This window comes from Limanda limanda, chromosome 15 (assembly GCF_963576545.1).
Source record: "Limanda limanda chromosome 15, fLimLim1.1, whole genome shotgun sequence".
Classification (NCBI taxonomy): Eukaryota; Metazoa; Chordata; class Actinopteri; order Pleuronectiformes; family Pleuronectidae; genus Limanda; species Limanda limanda.
The window spans coordinates 24,139,818-24,163,667 of record NC_083650.1 but is presented as its reverse complement, the minus strand read 5'-3'; the positions used below and the strand labels follow the sequence as shown (position 1 = coordinate 24,163,667).

General features: G+C 39.1%; 2 protein-coding genes across 2 annotated transcripts in view; one reads left to right on the top strand and one right to left on the bottom strand.

Annotated features, from left to right (window-relative positions):
* si:ch211-250c4.3 (uncharacterized protein LOC100535981 homolog) overlaps positions 1 to 2,300 on the top strand; it is a 31,846-nt gene extending 29,546 nt beyond the window's left edge. The window contains exon 8 of the mRNA XM_061087150.1: positions 717 to 2,300. The gene's annotated coding sequence lies outside the window, so the exon portion shown is untranslated. The remainder of the gene's footprint in view (positions 1 to 716) is intronic.
* Positions 2,301 to 5,284: 2,984 nt separating this feature from the next.
* On the bottom strand, positions 5,285 to 23,492 carry LOC133020547 (cGMP-dependent protein kinase 2). The gene is made up of 19 exons (XM_061087148.1): positions 23,371 to 23,492; positions 21,681 to 22,046; positions 18,301 to 18,467; positions 17,745 to 17,858; positions 16,963 to 17,068; positions 15,993 to 16,056; positions 15,803 to 15,880; positions 14,657 to 14,751; positions 13,868 to 13,936; positions 13,608 to 13,706; positions 13,132 to 13,279; positions 11,621 to 11,757; positions 10,756 to 10,845; positions 10,165 to 10,306; positions 9,921 to 10,084; positions 8,808 to 8,930; positions 8,446 to 8,508; positions 7,035 to 7,101; positions 5,285 to 5,380 (listed from the first exon to the last, which is right to left on the bottom strand). The coding sequence occupies exons 1-19, from the start codon at positions 23,490 to 23,492 to the stop codon at positions 5,285 to 5,287; spliced, it is 2,310 nt and encodes a 769-aa protein (XP_060943131.1).
* Positions 23,493 to 23,850: the final 358 nt, after the last annotated feature.

Below are 23,850 nucleotides of genomic sequence, written 5' to 3'. Positions count from 1 at the left end.
GCTTAATTAAAAGCCTCTACATAATATTTATGTATATTCCTGGTACCTGCCAATAACAACTCAAAACATCAACTACAAAGCAAATTAAAAATAAACTATTTAACTCTAATTGTAACTACAGTGATAACACTATCATACAAACAAATCTGCAAATATCCACAACTGAAAAATGAGAGTAAAATGCAGTGAAGTCTCATAGTGGCCATCTGTCTATTCAGCTATAATTTGTATTGTCACAACCCAGCTCACAAAGCAGGGAAGGCCACAAATGAGTTCAAACTACAAATAAGTTTGTTTTAAATGAAATTAAAAGGAAATTTTAATGTAGAACGATGGACTGGTTGAATGCTGCCAACTTATATACGGGAGCCAGACCAGGTGAGATAAATCTCCCTGACAACCAAACTCCCATCAGGCTCCTGCAGGGAGAGGTTCCTCACATTATATAAGGTAGAAAAAGGGTCCTCACATTATATAATATAAAATAAGGGTCCGTACTGGACTTCTAAGTACTGAACTTCACTTTCTCTGCAGCCCACTATACATTAGACAGCATACCAACACCATGCAATGCATCACAGTGTTGTTAGCATCCTGATTTCACTCACAACATCTGAACCCGACAGGACCTAGACTGTGGTGAAATTTAGTGTCCATGCATCTGCTGCAGTCAGCACTTCTCTGAACATGACCCTCCATCTTTGTCTCCTCCTCAGATCAGATTCAGACGGTCTCACGTGGGGAAATGACGCAGAGATGGTTCAAGAGAGGAAGAGAAAAAAAGCAGGAAAAGGAAAGAGGGATGGAAGTGAGGGAATTCAAAGAGACGACTCTTGTACGAGGGATGTATGAGGATTGTTTGCTGCTTAAGGAGAATGAGATGAAAGTGAGGCTACTGTGTTTTTCAAAATGATCTACACTGTGACATACTGTAATTTAACTGCATTATATTGTAATATATGTTTTCTGTTAATACTACTCACACCAGTGTAGGTTTCCTTTCGGACGCTGCAAAATCTGTAATAATCCACATAATGTGAAGCATACACATATCTCATTTTTTTTTATATATTTCAGCTGTTCCTTTTGTAAGATGTTTTCTACTCAAAGATGTATGTGTATGTGATGTTGTATAACTGGAGTGCATGCAGAGCTAACAAGCGCAGTGTGTATGGACTGTTTGAAACATACATCATGTTAACAAACGGGCTGAAGAGAACATGTCGGACAGAGGGCACAGCCTCTCCACAGGCTGCCTTCTTGTCTTGTGTAACATTGTAAATACCAAATACTGTGACTGCACAGCAGAGAGTTCTGCTTCATTGCACCAGAACTCTGATAAACAGCAGCTTGGCCTAACCCCTGTTATTCTTCATTTTCAGCCCATAAACTCCTACGATAGGAGGGTTTTATGTTTCTTGACGTGCAGAGCTTGACTTGGACACCGTAAGCACTGTGATTTATCCTCTTTTCCAGTGTTGCTTTATTGTCGTCTTGCTCCAGACAAGATGGAGCTATAGTAACAGAAAAGGCTGAGGGCAATTAAATAATACTGTATGATTTCACATAAATTCATTAATACTAAGGCCTCCGACATCCCAGGATTAGTGATAATCCAACAACAAAGGCAACTCTGATGCTGTGATTGGCCCGGTATTTGCAGAGGGGATTCCATTAGACTTTGTTTGAAGTTGGAACGTTTCTCTCAAGCTGTTCACTTCTCATGTGAACGACGTTTACTTGGTTGATACATGAGCTCACAAATGTTGTGCATCATCTGCTCACCTGAACTACAGAGAGCTGGTTTCAGGAATACATATATTAAGATTAAATGCATGCTAAATTTTGACATCATATTTTTTTGTGCAAGTTTAAGCATTGGACGGCTTTTTGCCCCAAATGTACAGACAGAAAAGACCTTTGCTATTGCTCTGGGACTTTTAACAGACTAGTTAAAAGAGGCTAGCACAAGTCCCCCTCAAGTTTTGGGGGGTACTTGTGCTGCTTTTCGGCAATTTTGATAAAAGGAAATACTCTTGGCAATTTGAAAGATCAGTGACTTTGTGTCATTATCAGAAAATACTTTAAATATACAATCGTGTTGCTTCACTAGTATTATTATCGTCATAACACAAATGGATGCCACATTGTTATATTTACTAAAGAACAAAGTATTTACTGTATACTGTACTATCATTCAGTAAAAAAGGGAGCTGTGTTGATCTTAAAAAAATGTTTGTGTGTAAATTATGATGCTGATGTTTTTCTGCAGGACGTCAGACAACTGTATATGTTTTATATGTATGGCATCAATATTAAAATTTATTTTTCAAAATAAAGTTAAATCAAAAGAACCTACCAATGTGTGATATGATTTTTGCACACAGGTTTCGCACCAGTGCCACATGGAGTAATATACTAAAAACGTAATAAGTATAAACTTTAGATCACAAATGTGCATAGCTTAACAAAAGAATAGAAATGTATAGAAACCCCTTAACATTCGAATTAAGCAGTAATCTAGAGTATTAGATGAAGGACAAAAATATTGACATGGCCCGATTAGGTAACTCATCATGACGCACTAGACATGGAGCTGTTATGCTGTTATATAATGACTGTTTTTTCTCATGAGCCCTGCTCCTTTGCATGAACCAACCCACTAAGACCTGAGCCTTTCCTGCTATTTCAAACTAAAGTCCCGTTTCTGTCAGTTTTCATGACTCACTCATAACATCTCTTCCTTATTCATACCACATGTTACATTTAATTGTTGTTATACATTTGTGTGCTTAAGTTATATTAATAGTTGGTCTTGAGTGACCTCGTGTGGCCACAGTGAATAACTACAACCATACGGAGGAAACTGGTGCTGAAGTTTGGAGCTGCCCTGACTGTTTTAGGAGCAGTGGGAGTGAGGCAGCAGGCATAAGGTGAGGGCCTTGCTCAAGGTCAATGGAAGTTAGTATTCTACAACGAGTACTGCTAGTGAAAAATTAAAAGCCCTATAATAGATTAAAGGGATAGTTCACAGAAAAATGAAAAGTCCCTCATTATCTACTTACCACTATGCCAATGGAGCATTCTGCTGCAACAAAGTTTACCCCTGAAACTCCAGAAGTGCTTTGTGGACTCAAACACTTCACCCACTCTCTCCATCGGCATAGTGGTGAGTAAATGATGAGGAGAATATTAACTTTTTGGTGAACTATCCCTTGAATGGCGACAGATGCCTTTCGAGCTCAGACAAAAACAAGCAAACAGGAATTAACAACTTTTCTCTGATTGTAGAAACATAGTCATGAAAAAGACTTGTGTGCACACCATCCCTGGACTGTACTTTTTCTTTCTGCTGACAGGTTCTAAAGTCAAGCCTTTTCTGCTGCAACCTGCTCATCTGTTAGTGGAAAAGCTTCATTAATACACTGAGGAATCCATTGTGAACCTTGGTGCCTGCCTCTGTACTGGCACTACACTGGACAAAATCTTCTTGTGACCACGCTGATATCTTGTGGTGGCTGTCGGTAATGCTTCCTCTATGCGAATAAATTACCCCCAACTGCCTATGTCTGGTTGGTCTTTGATCTGATATTTCAGCCACACATGTTGTCTGATGCACAGCATATGTTTTACTATGGGACACAGTTTATCCCTGTTGTTTAATTTCCCATGGTGGTTGAAACAACATGAAAAGCTGTTGTTCTCTCCATATTTAGCTTCTGTAACTCAAATACAACTTATTATGTTAAATGTAGAGGAGCCATCAGACACACCATAACCAAAATGTCTCTGTAAAGCACTTGAATCTACCCGTGTATGAAATATGCTTTATAATATTGAATTTTACTTTCCTTACTTAAAAAAAAATGTTTAGTTAGTTAGTTAATTAGTTAGTTTTTATTTTTAAATAACATAGACATTTTGGTTACTAATCACATTATATGTTCATACACTGAGTAGTCCTGACCTTGCCATTGAAATGGACAGCAATTTTTTTATTTGGTTTGTTATTTCAAGGACCTCAAAGCGCCCAATTAAAAATATCATTGCTGATCATTGTTTTTTTTTACTTTGACAAATAGGCCTATTCTACAGTTTAATATTGTGTGATACTCTTTAGTAACAGAAGTAAAGATAATAATGCTAATTAAAGAAAAAAGTATATATATATAAATCTGTATAAAACAATTACATTGGATTCATTCGTTTTTTTATTGATTTTGACCGTGAATCACTCTTTTTATCTACCAGCTGCTGAGGTGAATACAGGGCAACACAGCTTAAAACACACTCTAAGTAGAACAGTGATGAAGTGTTTGTTAAATGTCTCAATACCGAACCTCCCCCAGTACTGTGGGAGTAACAAATATCTCAACAACCCAACAAACACTCAGAGAAATCTGTGGCAGAATTCCAACTTTTCTTTCAATCTGGGAGGACGACAATGAGCAGACTGTTTGTTAGAATGCACATCCACGGGAGTCACATTCAAACTCGATAAACCCAGAACATTCCGATCTGACTCCAGTGATCATCTTTGAACAGAGACAGAGGTTACCCCCTCCCCTGCCCCGACCATACATAACCTATCACATGAGTCTAGTTCCATTCTTGTTCTGTAGTGTTTCAAGTGAAGACACTTTGACAAACAATCTGATCGAAAGACTGCATTGTCAATAGTGAAACATTAGTAGAACAATGTTACCAAAAGCTGATTGATAGAAGAATTACTGAAATAAGAAATTACTGAAAATACCCTCAACTCCACTCTACAGAAACTTATGCATAATGTTATGCTTCCATGCACACAAACACGCACACACACACACACACACACACACACATAAACACACACACATAAACACACACACACACACACACTTTACCAATTGTACACTTTTAGGTGAAAACCAGCTCCTACATCATGAGAAGAAACTGAAAACCTTAGGAGGAATTCCACAGTCATGTAGGAAATCACTAAAGCTAGACACAAAATGGACAAGAGTTCATCTTTGATGTGGCTTGTCCATTGTCTCTTCAAGTGAAGACCTTTGATGACTTCACATTGACTGCCATTCAAATACTAAAAATTAACCTAACCCTGACCTTAACCACTGACCTTAAAAGCAGCTTTTCCCCAATTGGACAATCTGTCCTAAAATGACAGCGTGGAATTTCTTTAAATTTGCACCCAGAGTAAACTTTAAAACTTAGATTGCAAACCCACCGTAGCTTCCAGAACTGCATCCACTGATGATGCTCGGAATAAAAATGATCGGTGTCCTCAGAAGTCTTTGTCCCAGCCGGACAGCTCATCAGGAGCCTCCTCTGTGTCAGGAGGAAACATGTCAAAGTGACTGTGATCCATCGGCCCCTTTACCTGCAGAAACAAAGAAAATCACCAAGAAATCATATTGTGTTCGTAAGTACATAGGTTTTTACAGTGGGGTCAATATATATACATAGGGTTGCAAAGGGGTGGAAAGTTTCCGGTAAATTTCCAGAAACTTTCCGGAAACTTTCCATGGGAAGTTTGGCTCGGGAATTTTGGGAATTTTGAAAAAAAAACAACTACGCAAATTAAACGCTGAGCAATAAAAACATCATTCAAAACTTTATTTTAAAGATGTATGGAATGCAGCACACGCTGCACGTTGAGTTTCAAGCCTCCACTGGTCATTCTTCCATCACATGCACAGATAACTCCCAGCATCCTTCACTCTACAGCAGGGCTACTGAGGCCTGCTGTAGTGTGCAGGACTAGTCAGGTAAGTTTCCATGATATTACTGGGGAAAATATATTAGCATGCTGATTGAGGATTGTTCATCTGTTCATCTAGCCTATTTCCATTCATTTATCCATCAATTGTAAAATATGTTTACAGACGATTCCAATTGTTTGGCTAACTATTTATATCTCTGGCATTGCATTAGTGTTTTTTTAAAACTTTGTTCTCATCTTATTCTACAGAACAATGCCACGTGCACTCTCTCATGTGTGGAGACATTTCACCCCATCCAATGTAGAAGGAAAGGCTGTGTACATTTGCAAATACTGTGCAAAGACCTATGTTAAGAATGACACAACGATGCAGAAGCATATAGTCAAGTGCCCAAAGTTTCCTCAGGGCTCAAATCAGCCTATGACACAACAAAATGTTTATATTTATGTCTGTATATGAAAAGGTAAATACAGTTAGTATAAATTACCCACAACATTTCCAGTTTATTCCTGTTAATTCCCGTATATTCCCGTTAATTCCCGTTAATTCCCGTATATTCCCGTTAATTCCCGTATATTTCCGTTAATTCCTGTTAATTCCCATGGAAAGTTTCCAACTTTGAATATTCCCGGAATTTTGCAACCCTATATATACATGCAAGTTTGATATGATATACCTGGATTCATGATTATACACATCAACATAGACACTGTACATTCATGAAGAACTAGTTAATTATTCCTACATCTGACATTGGTTACTTTCATTAGACAATCCAGTGAAACCCGACTCGTACTCATAAACCACATTTACATGCTGCTGTTGAGGCGTGACTTCAACCTCCAGAAAGAACCCAATCTCTGAGGTTATAGATTTAAAAACAGCTTGTTTTTTAACATCTCTTAGAAATAAACTTAATTCAAATACTAAGGACAACAGTTTAACTATAATTAAAATAATAATTATATAAATAATGTGGGGTTATGTTTAACTGCTCCCTAACACATGTTCCTTTCCATAACAATGTGCTTATTTATCTGATTAGATTATAAGCAACGTCTCATTCATGGCAACACATACTCTAGTTCTGTCCAATCATCTTTTGGTATCTAAATAATGTCAGACCTTCAATAGATATTCTACAGATTTTTCAAAATCTATTCAGTTACTAATAATTCACTGATTAGCATATTCTCAATGGAGCAGATAAAAGCTGTTCAGCGCATTGTCCCACAAGTGTATATTTAATTTCACTGAAATGTTTTGACTACAAACATGATGTCTGTGCTGGTGCAGTGCTGATGGTCTCACCTCTCTCCTCAGGGGAGACGGCAGCTTGCGGCGCCTCAACCCCTCCCAGTTGAAGCCCCGGAACCACCTGCAAAACAATATAAAACATCATGGATAGATTCATTTGAAATCTACTTCTTCAACTATTATGCTCTCAAACGTAACTGTCAACCATCTGGCTGCTGCAAGTAGTGAGCATTTATAGTTGGAGGTGATGTTTACTGAAGTAAACAGTACAGCATGCATTGTGCATTAAACCTACTGGATGTGCCACAATAGTGCTGGATCCTTCTCTCCATCATCAAAGTCATGAACTACAACTATTGACTTCACCACACATACCCAGCCCTCCTCATCTTGAGTGCTGCTACAAATTCCAATTCCAATGTAGCTTGTCCATCTCCTCATGGCTTCCATCCAAACGGTCATTACCATTCTGACTTAATACAGTTCTGTCATTCTGAGTTATGTCATCAATCATCCCATCAGGTGTACACTATAGCAGTGTAGTTTTGTACAGGTGGTCTTCCCCAGAGATGAGACCTCTGTGTTCAGGTCTGTCAGTTGCTTTGTCATTCCATATATAGACTTTCTGACTCTGCAGAATGCATTACTGACTATAAATTGACCGTAGGTGCAAAAGTAAGTGCGGATGTCGCTGGTGACCGGTCCAGGGTGTACACCACCTCTTGCAGTCAGTCAGCTAGGACTCCCCCCCCAAAAAACTCAATGCTAAATGTTCTGTATTTGTAATGCTTTTCAAGTCTTCAGCACTTAAAACTATAGTTTTGCCATTCACACATTCATACAATGCATCTTCTGCATGTGCGGCTCTTTCTCTATCATACATCACTCATACTCTTTGGCACGCGGAATGGGGGAGACGGGGAATGGAGGAGACCTGGATTGAAACATCGACCTTCAGGTCAGTGGATGACCTGCGCTGACCTGATTATTCAGTACAGCACTGACAAAAATGTACAGTCACAATAAAAGAGGAATAACACAACAGAAGTTGTATCTGTTTCTCCCAGTCCCTGTGCCACACAATGAGGCTTGGTGCATGGCAATGTTGTGGTTCACTGTTTCTGTGCCCCCACCCTCATGTCATGACAATGACAGCCTGTGTGGACAGTAATGTTCTGTATGAGCCACCCTCAGGGTGTTTTATCCGACCCACTGAACAATATGAGGGAGAAAACACAATGTCCCCTCAAATCATACAACTAACAACCTATAACCATGCCATCTTACATCAGATAACACAAAGCTAACAGAAACACCATTTACTGCATGCTATAATCATGACGTCACTAACTGCCAAGCAAACAAACCTCTTTAGTTCCCTTGTGTTGTGCAGCTTTTTTACCCTTTTTAAACTAAAACTAAAAACATCTAGGAATGGAGACTATCATTTGGAGAGTTAACTTACTTGTGTTTCTTTATGTCAATGATGCCGTTTTTTTTGTTCCCAAGCCTCTCCACTGGGTTTAACCTGAGAGGAAACAAACATTTATACTGGTATAATGTCAGGTTTAATAACCTATGAATTGTCTCTTTACAAAAAACAGACACAAATTGACTAAATAAATTCAGTAAAATCTATGACTCATGACTCATATGAGCATCACTGATGATCTGGTGTAATAACACTGCAACATAATTACTCAATTATGCTGATTCTAAATGATACTGCTTTGTCGTCTACGCCCCCAAAAATCACTTTCAATGACAATCTCTGTCACATCATCTCATATTTGATCATGATAATATTTAGTTTGTGATTAACCGGACCTGCAGAGTCTCCTGATGAGGTCGTCTGGACGCTTGCCTATTCTCTTTGGGAAGTCCACCTTCTCAATGCCATGGAGGACCATGGTGTAAATCTTTATGGGGTCTGAGCCAGCAAATGGTGGGCTGGAAGGAAAACAGGTTTTTAAATTCCCTGTTTATTGCAAAAGTGAAAAATACAATTCTGATTACACTTTGTAAAAGATGACGACAGGAGACTTGAGAAGCTGCAAATGTCAGAGATCATTCAATATTTGGTTACACAATGTATCTGGTGAGCAATACAACTAGTGCACAATCACGCTGAAATGAACAGAATCGATTGGGCTGACTAATTGAAATTCAACTATGAGCTGAGAGGACTTTTTCGGGGGCGTTATGACAAATGGTAGTCAAGGAGATTAACTTCAGTGATATGAAATACTGTTAGTTATGTTTGTCTCCAGTAAACATAGTTGTTCATCACTGACAGGAAACACTATGAGGGACGTTAAAGTCAGCTTCTGTCCACAAAGAGCTACTCTTAGGCTCACTGCTTTCTCTGGTCAGATCATTTGCCTTTGTTGCCGCACAGGACCTCTACCTCCAAACCAAACCTAACCTTCCAACAACAACCACATGGTTGTGTGAGAGAGTGTGAAAACCAGATAACTTTGCTTGACGCCCCTATGAGGAAGTTTTCAGTTCTGTTGATTTTGGACGAAAGCTCTAGTGTTTCCACCGTCGTAAAACCCTGTGTCTGATCAGGATGTGTATATGTTTTGGAGGGAGTGAAAAAAAGAAATACAGCTGTTTGCAGGATGCAAAGCGATGAGGTGTCAAATATTTTTGTTGCCGTATGATTGATAACTGTAATATGACAACATTATAATTTTTTTTTAGTATCGTTCATACGATAACCCTACCCCTGCTGCAAATGGTTTTGTCTGACCTCTGACCTTGCCAGTGGTCCGACCTGACCGCAGACATTATGAATAGTTATTAGAAAAAGAAAATGTTCTCCCTGATTGTCTCCTTTGCTATTGTAGGTTTTACAGAGGCAGCAACATTGTAATACAATCGTTTCATTTTCTCTTTCACAAAGTGTAAGTGTAACATTATATCTTGCTGACTTACTTGCCGGTGAGAAGTTCAAATATGAGGATTCCCAAAGACCAGCAATCTGCACCAAAGTCATGGCCTTTGTTCATGATGACCTCAGGGGCCACGTACTCTGGAGTCCCACAGAAGGTCCAGGTCTTCTTGCCAAGTCCAATCTTTTTAGCAAAGCCGAAGTCTGCCTGAGAACATACAGAGGAATTGGGATAAAAAAGGTCCATGAAAGAAATCGCCCTAACATGGATGCATGCAAGTGACTTACCATTTTGACATAACCCTCATTATCCAGTAGAAGGTTTTCAGGTTTCAGGTCTCTGTAGATAATGCCCAAAGTGTGGAGGTAATCAAAAGCCTCTGAGACACAACCAGTGCAGAACCTGGCTTTGGTTTCATCAAAATAGTTCCTGGTAGGTTATGAAAGGGTCAACAAGTTAATGAATGTTTGAAAGATTGAAACATGGGAAAAGCATTTTTACACTTTGCTGTGTTGGGAACGTTAGTGAAGGGGAAAAAAAAAAATTAAAAGCAACAAAGTGCAATAAGAATAGACAAATTTTCGCATATATGAAGTTAATTATGGAGAGTTTTCTCTAGTCGCCAAAGTGCTGCTCATTGTGGGAACTGTTGGGTTTCTCTATAGGTCTTCACCTTCTATGTAAAGTGCCTTGAGATCATTTATATTACGATTTGGCGCTCAGTGGACTGAGGTTAGCTCATGTCTGGACACATGATTTGTCGGTAGGTACGACAAACTGGAAAATTTCAACCCAGAGAGAGGAAGTGAAACAATTCACCTTGTTGAAATGTGAAGTTGGTTTTTAAAGAGCAGCCTCTAGTTTTCTCACACACTCACATGTCCCGCAGCACAGTCCACAGCTCTCCGCCCAGGCACACCTCCAGCAGCATGTAGACAAACTTATCATCCCGAAATGTTCGGAATAACCTGAAGACAAGCACAGACAGCTGAGTGACTCTTTGTGAACTACCATGCTGCTTTACAAACAGAGTGCAGTGATACACAAGGTGCGACCATACTGCTTTGAATCTGCTTTCAAAACCTTTTTTGTAACTACATCCTCAGATTTCAAATCTTTCTACATTTCATCTCTTCTTCATGAGTGTAAGGACGACCGGAGTGCTACTGAAATGTTTGAACAGCACATTTTGGCTGAACTTTTCTTATTGAATGAAGGTCAACAGACTGCTTTCACAAAGCCTTTGTTCTTTAAAGTCGTAGGTCAGATAAATCTCAGTGCAGAGGTGGGAGCCGGGTCAGGAGCATTCTTCGCAGCAGGTTCCTTAGCAACTCTACTGAGAAACCAACAGTTCTCATTTCATCCTCTCTTTCAGGAGCACAGGAGGCTTGTGGGAGACTGATCTGTTGGCTCAACCATTCTCAGCTCCTACATGCTCCCACTAGCTCAGCTTGGTGCACACTTGAGGGTTTTCAAATCTCTAAAAAAAAATTTAAATGTGGGAGTCCACAGATATGGTGACAGGTTTAACAGATATTCATCTTAATATTTCAATTTCAAACAGACATGGACATAAAAACATCCCTATTTGTCAGAAAAACTAAATATGACAATCATCATCCTTTTGTGAGGGAGATACATTATGGAGAAGATTAGTGAAGAAGAAGTTGGATAGAAAATGCTATCAACATCTTGCCGTTTGCAAAAGAAACCTGAAGGCGTAATGATGTGTGTGAGCCACACCTTATGATAAACCCTGAGCTGATTTGCTGCAGGATATTTTTCTCAGAGTAGATGTGCTCCTGCTGTCTGGTGTCCACAATGTGCATCTTCTTAATGCACTTCAGAGCAAAGGTGGTGTCCTCGTCCTTCAGCTTCACCTGAGAAACAGCAGCCCAGTGGTGAGAGCAAGACACTAACAATCAATGCTGGTTTTAACCCCTACAGGGGACACACAAAAAACATATACGGTATATAACAGATTAATTTTACTTGAAAACATCAACTGAATGTTTCTACTGCAAATGTATCAAAACCATAAATTACAATAACCCAATATTGCTAAGATTTGGTAGTAGTATGGAAACTGCAATAATTCTAGTGGCCACTAGAAGAATGATACTGATAGTCATTGTAGTGAAGAGACTCAAGAAATCCCTCACGAATATTTGTCTTTGTGATCCATGAAGTAGATTTGATATTCAAGGAGCACTCCACCAAGTCCAAACAAACACTTTTGTATATGAGGTTTGTAGAAAACAGTTGTAAGATCATTTCTGTGGCCTGGAAAAAAGTTTCACAGAGTCTAAAGATATAAACCAAATGACGGCAACTAGTGTTAATACCAGTGTTGTGGATTTGGAAGTTACAGATTTAGAGTTGTTCTAGAGGCTGAAAGTCAGGATATCTCAACTTCTACAAGTTTAATTAAAATAATTGTTTCTTTTTACTCAATGTTGGGCTACATTGGGCTACTGCCACTATATCTCTCCTCTCTCATCAGCTGGAATTGTAATACCCACAATACCCGCTCCCAGAGCTGGCTTTCCTTATATCTGCCTCGTGTTAAGACCAACTTGGGGAAGAAAGCTTTCTGTTATAAAGCACCCTACATTTGGAATGAGGTCCAAAAATCTTTAAAGTTGCGCTCATTTGTTTCACTGACGGAGTTCTCGAGTCTGGTCTCATGTTCAGCTGACTTCTCCTGCAATGACTGTAACTGCTAGTTGACTTGGCCATAGTATTTTATTGACGAATTGTTTTATACCTTGTATTACTGTGTATATATATATGCATATATATTTCATTCCTATTTATTCAATGTATTCACTTTTAATGTATCAACTTTTTTATTGTACCCTCGGCACCATTGTAAATGAGGGTCTTATCCCTCACTGTGTCTTCCGAGGCTTAAATAAATATTTAATCAAATTCAATCAAATGTATTTTTGTCAATACATTAGCTTATCATCATAGTAATGATTGTGCATCATAGTGCATAATCAGGTTGCATTGGATTAGCTCATGTTGCATTTTTCCTGACCTCATTATTTTTCCTCATTTTTTGTCAGGATGAATTAAACTGACAACACTGGAACAGATACGGTCTCTGCTAAGCTGCATTCCTAAGTATGCATCATTTAAACTTCATTTTTGCTCAGAGAGATTATAAACATTTGGTATAAGGTGAAAGGATGAGTTTTAAACAAGATCAGAATTTAACAAGGCTCCATTGTTGTGTTGCTGCAGCTCACCAGCTCCACTCGTCCAAATCCTCCCGTGCCAAGTGTAGCTATGACCTCGAGCTCCTGGAAAGGCAGGTGTGGGGGCAGGAGGGCGATCTTCTCTGTCAGCCTCATCAGCTCCAGAGCCTCTGCAGAGTCGATCTGAGGGGAGTAGGGCCTGAGAGGAGAATAACAGGAAGTGTTTGATTAAATGTAAGTACTCCTTAGATAAGAAAATGTACACTTACAAAAACCAAACTAAAATCAGTTTATAACCATTGGAAACTGTGAAAGACAATAATGTCGGTAAAATAAAACATGTAGTAGGTCACCATCATCATCACCTCACCAGGAGCCATACAGGTTATACATGCAAGTTTTATCTGCTGCTGAGTGTGGTTTCTTGCCAGGCTTTAGGTTATCCATAGCAAAAGCATAGATATATAACACCATAACATTGTACAGCTGTAAGTGTTTGTTGTGTCCGTCTGTCAGCGTGCACTCACAGGGCATTTCTTTTCTCATCACTCCTGGAAAGCTCTTCCACATATTCCTTCAGGTAAGACTGAAGCTCATCGTACGTTCCCACCATTTGGTTGAAATTGCTGGAGACGAGGGCCAGGGGGCAGAGACAGTTAAGAGGATTTATTACCGTTCTTTATGTGGTCCCTTCGTATCAGGAATACAAATACATTTCAGACAGAGTGTGGTAAATGGGTCCAACTCTACATAATGACACGTCATGTAAAAACATCCAGCAACTCACTCTCTGTCCACCACCAGGCAATGTGTGTCCCTCTCATTGCAAACAATGTTAGCTGAGCGAACATCCTCACTGCAAAAATACATGAACAGCTCATTAAAAAGACAAAAAACAATCCAACATGCAATAGCAAACACTATAACTTCAGCAGCAAAATAAGGCTCATCTTCAGCAGCACACAAATAAATACAACAAAAATCCATTCATTGGACCACTCAGAAGGTTGTGTAACTGTAGTCCTCCAGGTTGTGTTATGGTTCAGAAAAACATTGACAATCTAAGTTTAATTTCCTAGAAAAATTTATTTTGCCTTATCCGTATCAAATCCTTTGTTTGGCTCTTTTGATTTAAGTTAAAAGTTATCTGTATTTTATGGCTTTAAGAAAATAGGAGACTCCTTGTTATAATTGTGACTTGGATGCTAATGTCACCTCTTTAAGACAGTAACTAATAATTCAGGTCACTACCATACAATCTGATCACACAAGGACAAGACAAGGCAGTGCAACAGGTTAGCTCTCATTCACAAGTGTAAGAAAACCGGAAGGTACCTCCAACATCTACTGTATTATTTATACAGCTTTCTAATTGATATTCATGATGTGATGAAGGCTCTAGTGTTAACTGAGAGTAAACAGCTTGGAAGGTCAATTTCCAGATTTTCCTTTTAATTTTGAAAATGAGATTTACCACAGAAACCACAGATATAACACAAAAAAACGAAATCCAACATCAATGTGGTGTGTGTGTGTAAAATGTATTCTTAGCCTTCAGTGAAGCTGCTGTTTGTACCTGATGAGAGCTTTCTCTCCAAAGTAGTCTCCGACTCCAAGTATCTTGATTTCTTGTGGTTCAGCAAACCCCTCTGTGCTTTGAGTGACTATGACCTACAGAAAGAAAACATCAGAATGAGGAATAAATACTACTACTGTTTTACTTGTCATTTTACTATTGCCAACTTTTTAAAATTTTAACTTTAGGTTTATTAGAGAAAGTCAAACAATAATGCCGCCCCCCTGACATTTGATGATTCTAATCAGTCGGAGACTTCTCACTTGACTGAGATTCTTTAAGTCGGGTTTTTTTGTTTTTTGTCGGTAGACAGTTTTTGTCAGTGTGCAGTGTTACTTCCTGAGAAGTCAATACAAGGGTTTGGTACTCAGTAGTTAATGACAGATTTCACCATTAGCACCCAAGACCAAATCAAGAACTATATAAGGTTATTTCAAAATAGTATGTTTTATGTTGTTGACTATAGTTCAGTCAGAGAGTTCTGTCTAAACGTTTGAAACATTTATTGCAGCAGAATATATTTAGTGCTTGGAATCTAGGCCTCTAGGCTTCATCACTCTCACAGATATGATTGCATAGATATAATGGGGGGGGTGAGCCAATGTATAATCCCTCTGTCAGAGTCTGGGTGGTGGAGGGATGGAATCAACAGTTGGTTGTCGGACTGACTGAGACCAGGAGTCTGTTCTACGCAGGCAGCTGAGGTTTAAACAGTTCCAGGTCCAGGTCCAGATCCAGAGAAGAGAACAGGTTTAAATCAACATACGATGGCTGGCTAAATGTGCCAGGTATGGCCAGAGTGAATGATCATCTACAGCAGGTGACTGACCATCCTTGCGGAGTGTGGTGGGATGAACAGTGCTTGAGCACTGGAGCAGACTGGTTGAGTTTAATAGCGAATGGATCTGAGGATCGCAGGTGAATTGTCGGGAATAAGAATTCCGAAAAGCCATGTCAAAGTATAATATTACCCAATATGGAACACAGATATTGATTGTTACTGACGTATAGTGAACAGTGCTTAGTGTTTTTTATAAATGCTGATTGGTTGGCTGTAAAATTTTCAAAACTCAAGAATAAAGTTGTTCAAAAAAAAACATGAGCACACAAGGGTTGAGAAAATATTTTGGCTTAAAGATGTCTCACCTCTCCTTTTGCAATAATAAAGAAAGTGTTCCCCTCTTCACCCTCTCGAATAATATACTCCCCTTTTTCAAAATAGTCCTGCAGAGAAAAAAAAAGGGTCAGTCTTTTGTCCACTAATCTGGTACAATCTGAAAATGTATGGAACTTGATAAAGATTATAAAGAAATGTCATGAAGTGGGAAATACTCACTATTTCAAGACAATCAACAATCTTGGCCAGTTTCTCCTCCGGCAGGTCACGGAGCAGAGACACACTGACAGGGAAACAAATAATCAACTTAATCAGATGTTGGGATTGATAACAGATTGATAGTTTATAAATTCATTGACAATATAAAAAAAACCAATTACATAATAACCAAATTACATAGTTCACTTTTAATGTACAATTCACAGAATCGCGATATTAACAGATATTTTTCTTGCAATTCTTTTTCCTGTTTATGTTTAATCGTGTCTCTATTATTCACTATATTTGATGATGTCTGATATTGCTGGGAGGTTCTGTAGATCAAGAATGTCATCTGTGTGACAAATTGTTATCCGCAAATACGAAATTAAGGATTGAATTTGAATTTGCAGTAACCATGTTGTACCTACATTGGGTAAATGTTGATGACATGAATAATAAGCAGGCACTGTCTTGATATCGACAAATTGTGTAGCCCCCTCTGGGATAAACTCATTCAAATAGCAGAGATTGAAGAAAGCTTGTCATCCATTTGTCATATAATCTTTACCAAATCTTCTCCATCTGTAATAATAAGAATAAATAAGAGTGTTTTTTTCATGTATTGCTGCCAACTAAATATGGACAATGCCTAAAACGGCATCTTCAAAACAAAGCTTGATTTCAGAATTCAAAACTAAAACCCTAACCTGCCAGGGTCCATTACTGAACCTCAACTCAATGCAGTGTAACACAATGGCTGCAGAGTTTTGTTGTCCCCAGTGTGTACTGTGTACTATACAAATAAAACTGAATTGAAATTGAATATGTGCACTGGTGCAGGTATACACATAACACAGTATGGTCCTGCTAAATGAATGTCCACTGAATCAACAGTTGGTCAGAGAGGTTGGAAGAAAAGAGAATTCTTTTAAAATAATTAATAATTATTGTTTGCTGTTAAGAGGAGATAGAGTGTGTCTGTTTCTACCTGCGCAGGAAATTGAAGTATTCCTCATGTCGGGCCTGCGTGGTCTGCATCATGATGGTCTGGAAGGTCTGGCGGTCCAGTGCCCAGATGTGAGACTGGGACACAGCTGATTGAGATTGGAACCATGAAAAACTCATCAATCCCAAATAATCCTGGTGATGTTTTCACCTTTTATATAGAGAGTTAGGGGGTCCTTCTGACCAAATTGGGTACAGTACGCCTATGGGCAATATATGTAAATGAAGGGTTCAGTATCTTTCCCAAAGTCACTTCTTGGATCAAAGGGGATTGGGATCAAACCGCCAGCCTTCTGGTTATGGACAATCACTCCACCCCCTCAGCCACAGCCACCGGAAATCCAATTGTCAAGTAATTATGTGAAGTCACAGTAACTGAATTCATTCAGAAGATGGCCCAAAGTGTGTTACACCCTTGAGGATGATCATTAGGATCAGGATTGTGAAAACCTGTTTTAAAATGTACATTAAAATAATACTCTCCATCTAATAATACTCCCAGGCAACAGTTTGTAGGCATGAACACATCAGCACGGCCATGACGGAAAGAGACGGATGAGTAGCTTTAACATTAATGTAATAACTCCCTCTGTGAATAATCTGCTCATGTACCGTCCAGCTGGCAGAGAGCATGTTTATGGTATGATGTGGTTGTGGAACACACTCAACATGACACACACTGAAGCATGGGGGAGTATTTGAATGTGTGTCATCCCAAAGGCAAAAGAGTTCTAGTCTTGTCTTGTTTGTGCTGCTGTCACTCACCTTGAACAGTGGCTGTTCTCTTACAGTTGTACAATATGGCGAGTTCTCCGAACGCGGTACCAGGACGCATCTCACCCAGCAGCTTTCCACTCTGGATGACCTCCAGAATGCCATCTGTAGTGAGGGAAACACAGCGTACGGTTGAAGTGTATTTTATTATTTTACATTTTCACTGGACTAGTGTCTTTTGTGAGAGATTTTCTATCAAAACAAACATAAACCTCCGTAAACATAAACCAAAGTTGTGGTTATTTCCCATATTCAATCTGTTTTTGTTCCTTTTCAGCTTTGAGAACTGCTTATGCATGTTTGATTCTCAACCAGGTTTCTGGTGCATATATATCAACATGATGGGAAAATTTCACATCTGTAAAAAATGAAACAAAAACACTGTAAATCACATAGTTATGAATTTTAATATTACTTCATGGTTTTATTTGTTTCTTAGATACTGTACCTGGTTTAAAAAAAAATTTGTAAAATCAATCAACAACCACCTTTCTTATTTTAAATAATACAAAGCAAGTCCTTTTAGAGCTACAGATATTTTGCTGACCTGCCAATACGTAGAGGTAGTTTCCAGGTTCACCCTCCTGGATGACCAGCTGCCCCTCAGTGTAAACCTTCTCATACATACAGTCCACCATCTCCCTCATGTGCTGTGGATCCAGATTCTTCAGAAAGTCATTGTTTATGATAGCTTTGTTGATCAGCTTTTTGGTGCTGAGGTGGAAAGAAGAAGCAGAAACAAACAGTGCCAAAGTCAACTCAGTTTTAAGAGACCAGGTAGTAAATAACATGTTTACTGTATTATTAAGAAATAAAATAATGATTTCCTTATTGGGAATTCAGAGGAATCCGGACACGTGGGAAGAACAGGACGAAATGCTGGAATGAAAATAGTCATCAATGTGGACAATGAGGAAATCCATTGAAAATGCCATTTATTATTTAGTAATGTTCAAGAAGTTGTTACTTAAATATTTATTTATGTGGTAATGACATTTATTCCAGTGGAAAAATGTTTCTTGTCCGGCTAATTAAAGATCTTCATCTTCAAACAAACCCAAGATAACCTTTCAGCAGTCCTCGAGATTTTCATGTTTGCCCCTTTGCCTTTTGATTTTTGTACTGCCACATTCTTTTTGTTTATATGAGCAATATGTATTTATATTATTTAACAAGCCTTGTCAACACAAACTACATTAGGAGATCAGAATTGCCTTGTAACATATTTTTTTACTTTACCAAATATTAGCTTTAAAGCTTTATGAATTTCTTTATTTCCTCTGGTTTAGTCCAATTCCTTCCAAAGGTATCCGGTGAAGTACATTAACGATTGAATTAATGCACCATCAACAATCAAGAGGCCAATGCAGGCTGTGCGTCTGCCCACAACTGTCTGCACAAGTAAAAACCAACAATTGACCAATGGAGGAAAGTCTTACGGCAGATGTGCAAGAAAAAGAAACCTGAGACACACTGGTAGACCCTCTCATCTGTCAACCACATGATACCTCAGAGAAGACAGACATGATAAGTAAAAATGGCCAAACTTTAATTCCAAGCTAGAATTGAAACTATCGCTAGTGTTGAATCACTCACTAATGTGAAGGAATTCAACCGCATGCCACCATCAGGTAACTATTAGGGCTGTTAGATATATCAAAACTGTATTGTCATCGCTATATCACCATGCACAATTAATGTTTGGCAAAAGCCGGCTTGTGATGAATTGTGTTCCAAGTGCCATGCATTCATGCTCTGCATGATAACAAATTTGGCCAATCAGATGGAATACTGCTGCCCTGGATAATAAACTAAAGATAATCACATCAGTAACAGAGTTTGCAGTCAGTGACAGAAAACCCTATCAATGCTCTGTCAAATCCCACTCCGCATCCCCCCCCCCACTAAATTTTACTGTGGAAACTTCACACATCAGTCTGGGTAAAAACAACAGACTTTGTAAACTAATGAAACCATGACAGAATTTACCAAGTGTTAAAGTATCTAAGCAATTCAACAGCATACATAAAGCAAAAGGCTCACTGGAAACAAGTGATAACTTCTAGCAACATTTCCACAGCCATCCCAGCATCCACTGGACAAACAATTATACAGTGCTTCTATTAACACTTTTTTGTTTTTTGTTCTATATCGCAAGGACACTTCAGCATTCAGATGGGGAAAACTGGGGATTGAACCTGCTGGTTGGAGGATGAACGCTCTACCACTCAGTCACAGCCACAGATAAGGAGTTAATACTCCCTAAACCACAAGACCATTTTTGACAAAGGAAAGGCGGGCAGCTGCAAAGCCATTAACAAACCAAAATATTCAGGTAAAGAAAATATCTATGAGAAATGTAGAGAAACTGAAGGCCCCTACCTTTCTGCAGGGGACAGAAATAGCCTTATGCCCAATCTACCTAATGTGCTACCTTTAAGATATAAAGGTAGCGCATTTTTAAAGGTTGTTGTGAAAATAATTACCATAATACATTGAAACGATATTAAACCATGATATTACAATTATTATCGTAAATTTTATCCTTATTTATGTAGAAAATGCTACATGTGTGGGTCCTTAAGTTGCTTTTGCAGCTATCTAGCCTGAAATTTGCAAGGCATTCTGGGAGGTTTTCACAGCACCCCTTTATTGCCCTAACACTTGCCCTAACATTCGCCCCTACCATCCCATCCCAACAAGAATCAGGACACCCTAACCCTGCAAGATTCAAGATGGATGGGCTGAAATAGGATTGGGCCTTAGATTAGATGGAAAGTAGCCTGGACAACTGCTGCTGTTGTGCAAAATCAAGTCAACAGTCCAAGTTCTTTCATAAATCGGCAGCACATTCAACATGAAAATTAAACTCAGCCCACAAATCTTGAAGAGACCCACATAAGCTTAGCCAGGTTGCGATATATGTCCTGTGACTTCCTTTCATTTGCATGACTGACTCTATTGAGCATAATGATGATGCCCTAGTATCTTCTTGTTTGTTTGTCCAAAACATCAGGGCTGAGGCGTTCCATTATTACACACACTGGCACATTGCTAAATGGGAGGATGCATAAATTTGTAATATTTTTTAACACATGTCGTACTATCAGTGCTGTATAAATGTTGTTATGCTTTAATTGGGTCCTGGATTCACTGAGCATGCATGTGTGTGTGTGTGTGTGTGTGTGTGTGTGAATCCCTGATTACCACATCACACAGTTGATGTGTGAGTGCATTGACAGAAAAGGAGGATGGTAAATTAATCAGGGAGTAGTGGGAAAGGGGGGGCAGCATCGGTTGTGTAATTGAAGCCCATAATGACTCAGACACAAAATTTAGATCCTGTGGCCTTTTGTTTCCCCCCCACACGTCTTGCTATTATACTACCATGCTAATATGGCTTTTGAAATGTGGTTAGAATTACAAAAGCTTACCAGAGCTCTCACAACCTCGAGCCAATGATATTGTGTCTGAGATAATCCCAGTTGATCGAACTTTATAAATAAATGGCAGCTTTTCGTGTCAGTGAGCAATTTCTTCATTTCTATTTATGAAATCTATCATTCTGTAATTACATTATATGTGATGGTTTTGTTTAACATTTTCTGTAGTACCATTGTATACTGTGTCAGTCACGGTTCTTCATGTTATTTATTCCACAAGATGTTAGATCCTTTTCTGTTAAATTAAGCTCCATGTTGACATGACGGCACCACATCATGTCTGCTCTGCCACATCACAAAGGTTCCACCATGCTGTTTTTCTCACCATTCTGAGTAAAAACTATTAAGACTATTGTGATCAGCCAAAAGTGTCTCTGTATCCATGACGTTTTTTACAGCTAAGTACTTTTGAAGTGTACACAGGCTGCACAGACTGTTTCATATTCCAAACAAATGTATGGTTTGCAGTGTTCCAGATACTTACATTGAGTTTTTGTGGACAGCCCTTACAATAAAGCCGTGTTCTGCTCTCAGGCCTCCACAGAACTGCTTTGATGTGGGTTCAGCAGAGACACCCTCTTTTGCTTTAAGCCTACGGTGGACTTCCACAGCCACCCTATGGAAGCGGCTGGGACCCTGGTTGATTGCACTGAAGCAGCGGTGGCTCTGGGGTAATTGAAGTGGTGGAGAGCGTCCCAGGATATTGTTGTATCCAATAGCATCCTGGAGCTTATCAATCTGAGAGACCTTGGCCTCCAGTTCCTGCTGAAGATGCTGTAACTGAAGCTCCTGAGCTCGAAACTCTTGTTCCCGACGTGCCAGCTCCGCTTCGAGGTTGGCAATCCGCAACCTGAAGTTAAATATATGAGTTACAGAATACACATTAAAGTGGGCTCACGAAGCCAGGCTAGCGTACATGTTGAGCTTGATGAATCTGTAAATTATGAGGCAGGTTCAGATAGAAACACGGTTCTTAAAACTCTGGCTATTCACTTCTATTTGGTGTTTTAAATTAAAACACAATACACATGTCTTGATCAACATTCCCATGGAAAATCACTGCTAGTCTTACATGTTTTGACTTAAATGATGTTGGACCCCACAGTGAGTATCATGTAGTACATTACGAATCTTCGAAGCCCTCAAATGGATATTGCAATGTATTGATGATAAGAGCTGTTTTAGTGGGCACTGGCAAATGCCAATAGAACTATCAGATTATAAACACTTAGGGTGCTTGGAAGGATTTGTGGAGTGATCTGCACTGTAAACCATGACAGCCTTCTTCTTGTGATCCACATTGAAAACAAATTGTTTTTTTAGCCTCTCCAGACCATAACGATATAAGTGAAAATATGCTGTCACTGTAAAAGTTACACAGATAGTTTACCCAAAAATGAAAATTCACTCCTTATCTAGATAGAGGGGTGGGTGAAGTGTTTGAGTCTTTTGGAGTTTCAGAGGTGAACAGTGTTACAGCCAATTCAATACAATTGAAGTAAATGGTGACCACTTCTTCAAACGTAAAAAAAGAACAACTGAAAAATACATTAAATCTCCTCCATACTGCTCCTGTGGTGTCATCCAAGTGTGCGCAATCCCCGACATTCAAATTTGACTTAAACGGTGTCATTTAAACCATGTCAAGTCTGAATGTCCGCTGTGATCCTCAGCTCCTAGCGCATTACTTAAGTGAACACACACCACAAGTTGGTGCCCTTATGCTCTTGCCCATGAGGCACGGGACGCCATCAGCTAGTTCTCGCAAGTATAGCTGAAGAAGAAGGTAACAGAGGACATTGAGGCTTAAAAACTTCTCGTTTCGAGTCGAGTTAGCCCCTCAGTTACTTCAACTGTGTTGGATTTGGCTGCAACACTGTTTACCCCTGAAACTCCAAAATTGTAACAGAATTTTCATTAATGTGTGAACAATCCCCTAAAATAAACCAAATGACAATCTACAATTTTGATATTTTAGCAGCTTGATGCTCTTCACTGTGATAATGTTTCCATCAATTTATTATTATATCATATTGCACTCCCTAACGGTCACAGATAAACTTGAATACATTTCTAATGTATATAGCAATGCACGCACGCACACACACACACACACACACACACACACACACACACACACTATATACAAACGTTTCCAAAGGATTGGTTCTAACCTGAAGACATCTTTATTCAGACCAGCAGGGTCTTTACGGATTGAGGCTAGGCAGTTGTTCTCTTCAGCCCTCGGGGCTTTTATAGAACCATTGCCCATGGCCACACACTGACTGGCCACCATAGGAATGGCCCAAGGATCAAATTCACAGCGAAGACTGTCTGAAAGGAAGCTGTGCAACCAGACAGGGTGCTCTCTTCTTCTTCAATGCCTCTTTCGTTAAATGCCAACGTGTTCCTACAGAAAAAGAAATGAAAAGCATTATCCATCTTTGTGTGAGATTGTTTGGCTGACTGAAGATGTGTCAGTCAACCAATTATGATTCTAAATAAGAAATTAATAAAATTATATTAAAAAAAGTATATTGTTTCAGGTTGATTGACGCCTTGTATCATACATACTACTTTCTCATGCTGAGTGCGCATCGGTGAACAAAAACATAATGCCATTATTCAACATTATTCATTATATTATATTCATC

Coding starts and splice junctions, on each gene's coding strand:
- LOC133020547 (XM_061087148.1), bottom strand. CDS start 23,492: ATGGTGGCCAGTCAGTGTGTGGCCATGGGCAATGGTTCTATAAAAGCC. Junction 17,069..17,744: donor GAGAACAGCCACTGTTCAAG/GTGAGTGACAGC, acceptor AATCTCAATCAG/CTGTGTCCCAGTCTCACATC. Junction 13,707..13,867: donor TGCCTGGTGGTGGACAGAGA/GTGAGTTGCTGG, acceptor CCTCGTCTCCAG/CAATTTCAACCAAATGGTGG.